General features: G+C 40.4%; 1 protein-coding gene across 2 annotated transcripts; it reads right to left on the bottom strand.

The window, feature by feature from the left end:
• Positions 1-84: 84 nt before the first annotated feature.
• On the bottom strand, positions 85-10,609 carry CKAP2 (cytoskeleton associated protein 2). Of its 2 annotated transcripts, none has more exons than XM_032099673.1 (9): positions 10,502-10,609; positions 8,852-8,939; positions 7,986-8,064; positions 5,458-6,278; positions 4,256-4,421; positions 3,577-3,744; positions 2,951-3,023; positions 1,839-2,229; positions 85-951 (listed from the first exon to the last, which is right to left on the bottom strand). In XM_032099673.1, exons 1-9 carry the CDS (start codon positions 10,560-10,562, stop codon positions 714-716), a joined length of 2,085 nt encoding a protein of 694 aa, XP_031955564.1. In that variant the 5' UTR covers positions 10,563-10,609; the 3' UTR covers positions 85-713. The 2 variants fall into 2 exon arrangements, with proteins under 2 accessions (XP_031955564.1, XP_031955565.1); XM_032099674.1 differs by having other exon boundaries at positions 7,986-8,061.
• Positions 10,610-10,667: the final 58 nt, after the last annotated feature.

The following is a 10,667-nucleotide window of genomic DNA, read 5'->3' as shown; positions in this document are numbered from 1 at the left end:
ACGTGTGCGAGTGTTGTGTTCGGACAACTCGCTTTCAAGAACAGAATAAATAGTTTGAGCCCTTAAATAAAGAACAAACACAACTAAATTGATGAGTTTAATAAGTATACCATAGTACAAACTAATACAAACCAACATAAAAAATGTCAGACAGTAAGTAGTGTATCAGACCTCATCTAGGATTACTTGATAATGAACAAAGCTCAGTAACTAAAGAGATTAAACTGTTTTGCTGAAGCAGCCCTAAAACTAGATACAACAGCAAATTCAGCACACACTATAGTAGCTGGCTTCAGTTTTCAAAGCTAAATCTTGTCAGTGTAGACATGCACCTACATTACTTTGTTTCCTTAAACTAAAAGATTGAGGGTCTCTAAGCAATTAATAGGAGTTGCAACAAGAAAACAGTAGATATTAGCTATATACCACAATCAACTACTAACATGAAGCATTATACCTAGTCCTTAATTGAAAATTTAATGAAACAAAGACAGTGTTTAGTCTAGTACTAAACCAGGACAGGATTTGTTGCAATTTTGAAAAGGCAGAAACTTTAAAAGTTTATTTAGTGACTCAGGCAGTCAAATTTCAGCTCAGGCCATCCACTCAAACTGTAGATAGGCTCCTTTCTCAAAGCTGCATAAAACAAGTACCCTTCAACTCCCCTTAAAAAGTATGAAATCTTTAACCCCTCTGTAGCAGTAGCATTACTTCTACTCTTCTATTTCAGCACTTGTTTCTTGCAGAGCATTGCTGTGTTTGTGGATAAACACAGTGGCTTTTGATTCCAAGTCTCCCAGCGGCTCAAGTGAAGAGACACACGAATCTTGATCTTTAACACCCTCAGGCAGCTTGCACATCTTCTCCCGAATGCGTTGAGAATATCGCAAAGGAGTTACGATTTTCAGATCTTTAGCACTGCAGTCATTTGCCTCAGAATGCATCTTCACACTTAGGAAAAAGTAAAAAAAAAAAAAAAATAAAAATTACAGATAGGCACACCATCATACAAGCTACTTCTGCAGCAACTAGCAGAAACAGCAAATCACAATTCCTGTTCAACTCTTTCCCATTCCCATAGCCAAAGGAAATGAGCCTCTTCTCATTCATCCAGTTAAAACCAGATGTACAACTCTTTTCTTAGGCAAAATATTTTAACTCAGAAAAACTCCTGAAAAGAGTTTCCAAAGAAAGATTCTTTCCTATTCCATTACGGGGAAACTGTTCTTCTGGCTATGAGGGACAGTGGACAGCTGCCAGGACTCCAACTCCATCAGATGTCAAAGCTGAGCACAACTTTCCTAAGTCTGCTATCTTAGAAGAAAACTTATGGCAAAAAAAAAAAAAAAAAAAAAAAAAAGGAAGTGTTAGTTGGTTTGTACTGAGGTTACTACCCAGGTTTTGCCTCAACACACAATTAAAATAATTTTTACAGGACAGTTACAGCTTGTTCACTAATTCTGTGTTATATCACATAAAACCTTATCTACATTTGAAAAGAGGAGGAATGGAGACACCTACTTTCTCTTTACTTAGTTCAGTGTAGAACTGCTACTGCCATGTTGGCAGTGGGAGGGAATCCTAAATCTGGTCTCTGCCACAGAAGTCTGGTTACTCTGTAGTGAACCATTCATAAAGCAAAACAGTTTGCGTAAATAGAGGAGCTTACTTAAAAATACTTCCTTCTACAGGAAGAGGAAGCAATCCTAAAAATGTAGTTCTTGAGAGCTTTCAACTAAGTATTCATAAGTGCAGTGCCTCCCTGTTTCAACAGGACACAAACAGTACTGTTACTCCGGACACTACAGACTTTCCATGGTTACCTGAAGTAATCTTACCTTTCCAAGTATGGTGTGGTAGGAAGATTGTATCTCATTGAATAAGATGTGTCATTCTCCTTCTCAGGAGAATTAACTGCTTGGGCCATATTTTTTTTCCCATCCTCATTCTGTTCTCTTTCGCATTTTCCTTTCTTTTTTGCCCGTTCTTTAGCCTTGTGCTTTTTATTCTTTTTTGGCAAGATCTCTTCTCTTGGTTTTAAGTCTAAATCAATTTCTTCTTTTTTGATAACTTCACTGCTTTTCTCTGCCCTCTTATTATCACTCTCTGCTTTTTGGTCATCATCAGGGCAGAAATCCTTGAAGGCTTCCTGAACAGGCTCTACAGGTGAATTTGGTTCCTTGCTGACTTCCACTACCTCACTTAAATGAGCTTCTATCACAGTTGCCCCTAAAAATAAAACATTGAAGAAAGTACAGCTGCAATTAATTACAACTAAAGAGAATGTTTTAGAGAGATACCTGAAATCTTAGAGCTTTACATGAGAATAAAAGTTGAGTATGCATTGAGTCTGAGCCACAACAATTTAAGTTACTAATAATTTTAGCCACCTTCAAGAACCTGCAACCTGAAAGCTCAGGCTAAATACACATCCTGAGAAGTCATTGTCTTCCTTTTCAAGTGCAGCAGCTCTCAACAAGTATTTCAGCCGGTTTCTGGGTTCAGATACTTGTCAGGTTATGTTACACTGAAGGGGAATATTTATGGCTACTTTACTTCCAAAATTAGAATATTTACAACCTTTAACTGACACTCTGCCATAAAACCACCACGCTTCTGGTAGTGAAGGGGTTTGTGTCAGAGGCACTGACTTTTAGCTCACAAGAGTATTTTTATTTACTCTTTGATTATCAGGCTGAAATAACTGGATGACACAGCTTTGATAAAGTTAAAGTAACAAGTTTGAATACAAGAGCATCCCAAATCATTTTAACATATCCACTGTTGAAGAGGATTTGCTTAGCCAAGATTGTTTTCAAAGACAATTGAGTATAAAATGATCACAGAAAATTTTCCATGAAATAAAATTTAATATCAGTACAAATAGTTTAAACAGTTTGTGTTGCCTGTCAAATCAGACATGTAACTAGAACAGATTACTCAAACTTACCATTCTCAGAGTTACAAAGACTTTCAGTATTTTTGATTGTATCTACTAGTGTGTGTCGCAATTCCTCTTTGGGCTGAAAAAAAGTTGTACTGTTTCAGAAAGACATTTCCAAAATGAATTATCATCTCAGCTTATTTGATTGGTATAATAGTTACAGGGAAAGTGGAATAGGTCACATGATGTTCATATTACAAATCCTTTATTTAATGCTGTTCAGAATTAAGTCAGAACAAAAGTAAATCCTGTCTTTTCAGTATTCAGTGTGCTAAAGCTGTATTTGATGCTCTGAAATCTTGCTGATATTAAAGCACAGAAATTAAGTCCATCAGTAAATGTAAAATTAAGTTCTATTTTGGGTTTCTAGCGGTACTAGAAGTCTCAGTCTTTAATTCATTCTAGGCAGAAACATCATATGGTATTTTGATGATCCTAAACCTTTCTTCTTCAAAGTAGTATCTACAGTGGTTACAGAGCAAACCAAATCCATTATTTAATGGTCAGGTAGGTCATATGGCTCTCCTCCTACTATAAAGGTATTTCATAAAATCAGAAGCAGTTGTATTTTACATGCCATACTTTCATGCCTCTCTAACTGTTAATCTCAGGTATTAATAAAAGTTGCTCACCAGTGCTCCTGCCAAAATGGCCTCTTCATAGACAGCAATAAGCTTTTCAAGATGGCCCCTCTGTTCAAGATGCATACAGCAGATCCAATATTTTGCAAGCTTTTTAACCCCAGGAATGCTCTGTATCAGATCTTCCAGCATGGCACGTACTTCCTCACCTTGATGCCCCTAAAGTCAACACAAAAGTAGAGATTTAAATGCAGTTGACACATTGAGGTGCTGTAGTGTTGTTGCTTTTGAACTAGAAAGCAAGGGTTTTTTCTGTGGCAGAATTGTGATTCACCTATTTTTCAAAATTAGAATTAATTATACAGTCTTGTAAGTAGAAGGGGTAGTAAGATGTACAAGCATCTTCAGAACTACTTGAAACAGACTTTTTCAGAAGTACAGACAAGTTTCTGGAAATGCAAACTTGTTAAAGGTTAATTCCTTCTAGCTACTCTCATTACATTGTAGTTCTACTACTATTATTACCATTATGGCCTATACTTACTTATTCAGTAGCTCAGTAAGTTAGTAAAGCTTAATTTCTTCAGTTGTTGGCAAAAACTATGATATTGCTTAACTTGGGGAACAATTAGTCCCCTCTATTTGATTCACGTGGGTCTAGCATGCCCATAGGATTTACATGTTGTCAGGACCTATATGATCAGAACTCAGTAGGCAGGGGTCCAAGTACCTGTTCTGTTAACTGCAGGCATTCACTCAGAGTCTTGTTGACCTTTTCTATATCAGCAGCAGAGAGTTCTTGCTCTTCACTTTTAGACTGGGGTCCCAGAAGTGCATATATAGGAGGTCGTCTCATTGCTTTTCCTCTAGATGCCCTCCATTCATCCAGGCGAGCTCTGCATTTAGGAATATTATCAACTAAAATAACAGATGTTTTATCTTTTTTTTACATTGACTGATGCTAATTAGGGTAAATCATGCCAAGATACACTTTCCAGGTAGTCTGAGTCTTCTCCTTTTAATCTCAAGAGGCATAAAGCTACCTTTTAGATCTGCACGGAAATTCCAAAACTACACGTTACTATCTTCTTTAGGTAGCTATCAGGTTAAAACACTTTAATCTCTTCCCTTCCAGAACAAGGGACTTAGGTTACAAACCCTTGTTGTCAAAAGAAGGTAAAAAAATGCTTCTGAATTATTCATCTGTGTCACTTTTTTTCCTCCCAAGCCCACTTCAAACCAGAAAACTAGAAACTAGTCTCTTAAGATACAAATGTTGCGGTGACTAAGTCCACTTTACACCCCCCAAATTACCCTAATCTCTTAAGACACAAAGAGTGGAGAGCAGCCCAAAACAATCCTATCAAACAATTTATAAAATCTGAAACTGATGTGAAGCATAATTCAGTTTTAATATTTCATTTCAACTCCACCCCCTAGGCCATCAATTTTTAGTAAATGTGACGTACTTAAAGGAGCTCTATATGAGGAATATTAAATAACTTTTAAACTGTGAATCATATCCCCACCCATTGTCTACGCTGCATTCACTAAACTGAAAAATGTCATTGACAAGTGTTCTCCTTTAGTCTGTAAAGATGGTCCCATCTATATACATCATGCCTCAGTCATTTTTTTTAAACTGTGACATGCATGTGAAATTAATTTACAGGATTATCTGTCATACTTAAGGCTGTCACAACACTTAGACTAAAAAACAGCTCCAGCAACATCTATTTTTCAACTGCACAGGAAAAATTGTAAGCCTGGAAAGCTCTTGCAATCAATTTAAATCCCGATTTCTCAGTTTAGGTCTAAAGTTTTAGTCTGTTGTCCTTGGGCATCAAGTCCAAACACTTAGTTCTCTGTTTTTGAGAGTCTAGCTATTCTTGGGAAAAAGGCCTGAATAGCTTCCAAGAGTAATTTAGTTACCTTCTCTCTTCTGCTGACTCTTTTGGCAGAATAGATTTTCTGTTGCCATCCATTTTAGAATTCTGTCCTGATTTTGTACCAGGAGCAACAGAAGTTGATTTTGTTGGAGCTTCTGGTCTTGCATCTTCACAGAAATCTGCACATTTCTTCGCACCCCACACTCTGCGATCAGGATTGCTAGAAGCAGCCTTTGATGGCTGTGGTCCCCTTCCACCAACCACTTTTGGGACTGTTACTTTCTTTGGTCCTACTGCAAATGTCAGCTGTTTCTTCAGACCAGACTGCAAGTTAGTAGCAGCTTTGTCAGATGGTTTGCTTTGAAATGGCAGGACACCATTTGATTTTACAGACTTTGGGTTGTTTGTGACTTTGATGGTCTTCAGAACTGCATTACAGCTTTTCGTGGACAAAGAATTTGCTGCTTGTTTGGTGGCAGAAGGAAAAGGCTTCTTGTCTGGCAAAGAACTATTTTCCCCCTCGGTTTTTACTGCTTTTCGGAAAGAATTTATCTTGGATTGGATAACTTTGCCACGATACCTGCCAAGAGCTGGTTTCTTCGGTGCACTGATACTTGCCTTTTGTTTTTCTGCTATCAAATGCTTCTCTTTAATTCTTTTTATTTCCAAGAAGGCCTTGCTAAGTGATACATGCTGAGATTTTATATCAATAACTTTATTCTTTGGATCTTGATCTTCAAGATTACAGTTTGTCCCTGATAGGCAACTTGTCAGTGGAATTGCAGAAGAGTTTAAAGTAACTTTTGTTTCTGAGCTTACAACTGAGTGGTCCCATGACACTTTATCAACATTCTCTTTATTTTCCTGAAATCAAAAGCAAGTCCATGGAAATGTTAGAAGTACATTCATGCTGCATGTTACTTATTTCCAAAGAGGCTTCCAATGATTTACAGAACTAAAGTGCTTAACAGTAAATGCCAGGTGCCTACAGAAGCAACGTATAAATACTGAGTAGATTATTTGTCAACTACTACTGCAGAATTCACATCAAAAAATCAAGTAAAAATTGCTTAAATGCTGCCTTGGAAGTAAGAAATAAAACTCCTAAAGCAACTGCTGGCTTTTAACTGCCCAAATTACCTTCTTAGAAGAGTTTAAAAGTAGTTGCTTTAGGCTGTATATAGTCAAAAGCAGTATCTGTTTGCATACCTCATCACTTAAAGGCAGCACCATTCCTCCACTTAGTGTGGATAGCCTACTAACACAAGATAGTGAGTAAAATAGTAATTAAGGCACTAAGAGATGTCACCAAAAGAGGGAGAATTTATCTTACAATTGAGATATAGGATGCTGCAAGCTGAGAATAATTACATCAGTTTTACATGGCTTTACTGAAACTCTCAGCCACATGTTCTCAGCACAACCCCTCATAAGAGGGGTCTTTTCCTCCAAAAAAGATGCTCTACAGCAACAAATTCAGCATTGTCCAAGCAGCAGCTTTTGGAAGAGTGAAATATCCAAAGGCAGGAAAAAAACATGTGAATGACACACGGAAGTCTGAAGGAGCAGACTTTAAGGAAGATGCCCTTGACCTGTAGGAAAACTACACTGCATCTCATTTCCTGGTCTGTCATTGAGGCTTAGTAGTTAGATTTGACAAAGCCTACATAACCAGATCTTGAGTGTGAGGACCCTTATTTTAGGAAACTACGTAGCTTAACTCAACTTTAACACAAGATATTCATACAGAACAAAATATGTCCCTTCAGGAAATTTCTAAGAAAGCACTTTTGTTCTCTCTTTTGGAATTTTTCTCCTCAACATTCAGTTTTGAAGTTCTAAATTTTTTGCTTTTCTCCTCAAGTAACTCCAGGTCTCAAATATTTTGAAAGCCAAACTCAAAACTGTCTACCATGAACACAGGTCTTATGTCTATTTTTTCCTCACCTTTCCCTGAGGACAGGTCTGGAGAAGAATCTCTATTTTGCTATTTCTAAGCAGCACAGCCATTTGCATCTTAATTCCAAGAAAGTGACATGAAATGATACAGGGAACACATTCCCTTAAACTCTGATTAGGTATTGGCACTTACTTCCGATTACATTAGTTTTGCCAGCAAACCACTGAAAAACTCTAAACACTTAACAGTTTATTTTGTTAATGGTTTGGCTTTCTTCCAAGTAACAGAAAACTTTTTTACTGTGACAGATGACCTTACTCAGATTTTAAATAACTCCCCCAAAGACTCAAAATGTATCAAAAACCCCTCTGAGATTGCTGAGAAATGTTGTTAAAAATTAAGCATTATTTCAGCAATAATGGTATCCTCTTTAACTCTCTCTCCTGTTGGGTACAAACTGAATAGCAATATGATCCATTTCCTACTGTAATATGACAGTTTCCCAAAAAGCATATAGTAAGCAGTGACTAAAAGTTTTAACAAACCACACCTCTGCACCTGCAAACTTCTCATGCTCTGGAAGTCATACAATATAAATAAATTTAAGTAAGTGGAATGTTGTACCCATAGAAACAGAGTGCCATCAGTATAAGTATTAGTCAAAAACTTACCATTTCTGGCTTAGGAGACGTTGAGAGCTGTAATTTGTCTTGCAGTTTACTGGTAGTCGCTCTCCTAGTTCTGCTACTGCTTAAAAAAAAAAAAAACAAAGACATCTTAAATCATGCAACAAAGGAATGTATTTTTAGAGGATGCTCACATGTTTCAGTTGGCAATCTGCAGAATGAACTCATACTGAAGCATTTCTGTTTAGCTTGTACTATTTCTCCAGCAAAAATAAATGGTTAAGCAACCACTGATCAGAACCCAGGCTGCAAAACATCCCTTCTCACATCATAAAGAGCTGTCTAACAGATTGGAATTTACTGCTGGTGTAATTTCTCATGTTTAAGAATGAGTACCAACTTGTCTAGTCTGATGCATCTGGTACAGAAGGTCAAGTTTCTAAATGCTGCTGTTGAGGGGAAAAGGGGAGTAGCACAAGAAGCTGAAGCTCAGCTACCGCAATCATGAGAGCCCAGGCCATTTGAGGCAAGTCAGAAGAAGGACACGTAGTTCCTACCACACTGACAGGTTCCAAAACCTTCAGTCAGGCACCAGAGCTGGCATCAGACTACCCAGAAAGTTACAAAACCACCAAGACCAGTATTGACTCCTAGCAACTATGAAAATGTATTGACAACTCAGAAGAAAAACATCTCTGTTTACAAGGTTACAAATCCAAATTCTCCCTCAGGTTCTTTGTGATGTGTTATATAAAAGATGTGGTACTACTGCATATGCCTGAAAATGAACGTTCTAGATAGCAAGTGGTATCTTTGCATCAGATGATCTTACAGAAGCCAGCTGAGATTAAATTGAAGGAACATTAGTGAATATAAAAATAAGAGAATGAAAGCCATAGCAGAAATACTACCTGATCGATGTCTGGTTTTCTTGAATGGGCACACCAGAAAAAGTCTTCTTTCTTGATAGATACTCTTCGACTTTCTGTCGTCTTTGTTCTAGCAGATTTTAAGAAAGACAGACTTGTTACTTTTTTAGCTGAAATATTAATGCCGAACTTTCTTAGTCAAGAAGGAAATGCAATTGGAAAAGCATCTAGACACTACGGATTAAGAAATCTTTAGTTTTCACATCTCAGTATCTTACACGTTCTCACATTTCTTGAGAAAGGCAAAATTCAAGGGATGGTTGAATGTAATTTCACAGCTACACACGATGGCTGGTTTGCTGTATTAAGCTAAAAGAAACACAATTTTGTGACGTGAAGAAGTCCGGCTTGCTCTTATCTTCTGGATGCCTGTCCAGTATTTCACATAGTTACTGTTGGTTCAGCAAGCACACTTTTCACTTGTGGCAGTAGCAAGTATAGCATACATCACAAACATCATGCACATGAACCCAACTGACCATCGGTAAAATCATTTGCTTCTCTTCCACTGTCACAGATGTTAGACTACTGGAAGGGTTAATAACAGCACGAAGTGATCCTGAAAAGGCTCTGAGAACAGCTGTCACTATCCCTCCAGGGATGGTGACTCTACCATCTCCCTGGACAGTCCACTCCCATGCCTGACCACCTCTTCTGTCAAGAAATTCCTCTTAATGCCCAGCCTAACTTCCCCTGGTACAGCTAGAGACCGTGTCCTCTTGTCCCGTCACTGGCTGCCTGGGAGAAGAGGCCGATCCCCACCTGGCTCCACCCTCCTTTTAGGCAGTTCAGAGACTGATAAGGTCCCCCCTTGAGCCTCTTCTCCACGCTAAGCACCCCCAGCTTCCTCAGCCGCTCTTTATAGGACTTGTGCTCCAGACCCTTTCCCAGCTCCTTGCTCTTCTCTGGAAAAAGCGTACAGAAGGCAGCGTCCATCACCGGCTTGTGAAGGAGCTACCACAGCTCGTACAGCAGCGGTGCCCCGGCCAAGAGACAGAGCTCGACGTGCATCCCAGAACCTCCCAGCACCTTCTGCTGAAAAAGCGGTTCTCACCGCCCCTCACACGAACAGCAAAGCTCCACCAAAGCAGCTTCCTTGCTTTAACTTGCAGAAGCCGAACCGGTCAGAAAGTAAATAAGCAAAAGAGCGCGGGTCTAGGTCGGCGTCGCACTTGGTGCTTTCAAGGGGATGCCCTTAACGTCAGGGCGTCCCATTTGTCAGGAGGGAAGGCTTCCATCCCAGGAGCCCTATCTGGGGTAGGGAACAGGGTGGGGCGGGGTCCGTACCGGCCCCAGCCGTGTCAAGGGAGCTTGAAGTCTCGTACGCCCTCTCGCACCGCTCGGAAGCTGTAAGACCACGACAGCGAGCGCTGCTGCCAAGACCTGTCCAGTCTCCGACCTCGCCTGGAGCTCCTGCCCTCCCCTCCCACTGGCCAGAGAGAGCACCCAGCTCCTCTCTCCCACCGGCTCCCCTGCCGCCCGCCGTGGCGACCCGCGAGGCTGCAACGGCGGCCAGTAACGCTCAGCTCCGCGCGAGCAGGCGGCCCGCAGCGGGGGCGGCTCGGCCCCTCGGTGTCCTGCGGTGCCTGAGTGTCCCGGTACCCCTGTCCCAGCCCGGTATCCCGGCCTTACCGCGGAAGGCGGGCTCGGACCTGCGACTAGCCGGGAGCCGCGGAGCCACACGCGCCGCCATGGCCACAGAGCACCGAGCGTTTGAATCGCCCGGCGCCGCCCCGATTGGCCCGGCCGCGGGGCTTGAACTGGCCAATGGCGGCGGGCGCTGCGCTCCCGCCGCTCG

Source organism: Corvus moneduloides, chromosome 2 (assembly GCF_009650955.1).
Source record: "Corvus moneduloides isolate bCorMon1 chromosome 2, bCorMon1.pri, whole genome shotgun sequence".
Classification (NCBI taxonomy): domain Eukaryota; kingdom Metazoa; phylum Chordata; class Aves; order Passeriformes; family Corvidae; genus Corvus; species Corvus moneduloides.
The sequence above is the reverse complement of the archived record's forward strand: the minus strand, read 5'-3'. Positions and strand labels throughout refer to the sequence as shown.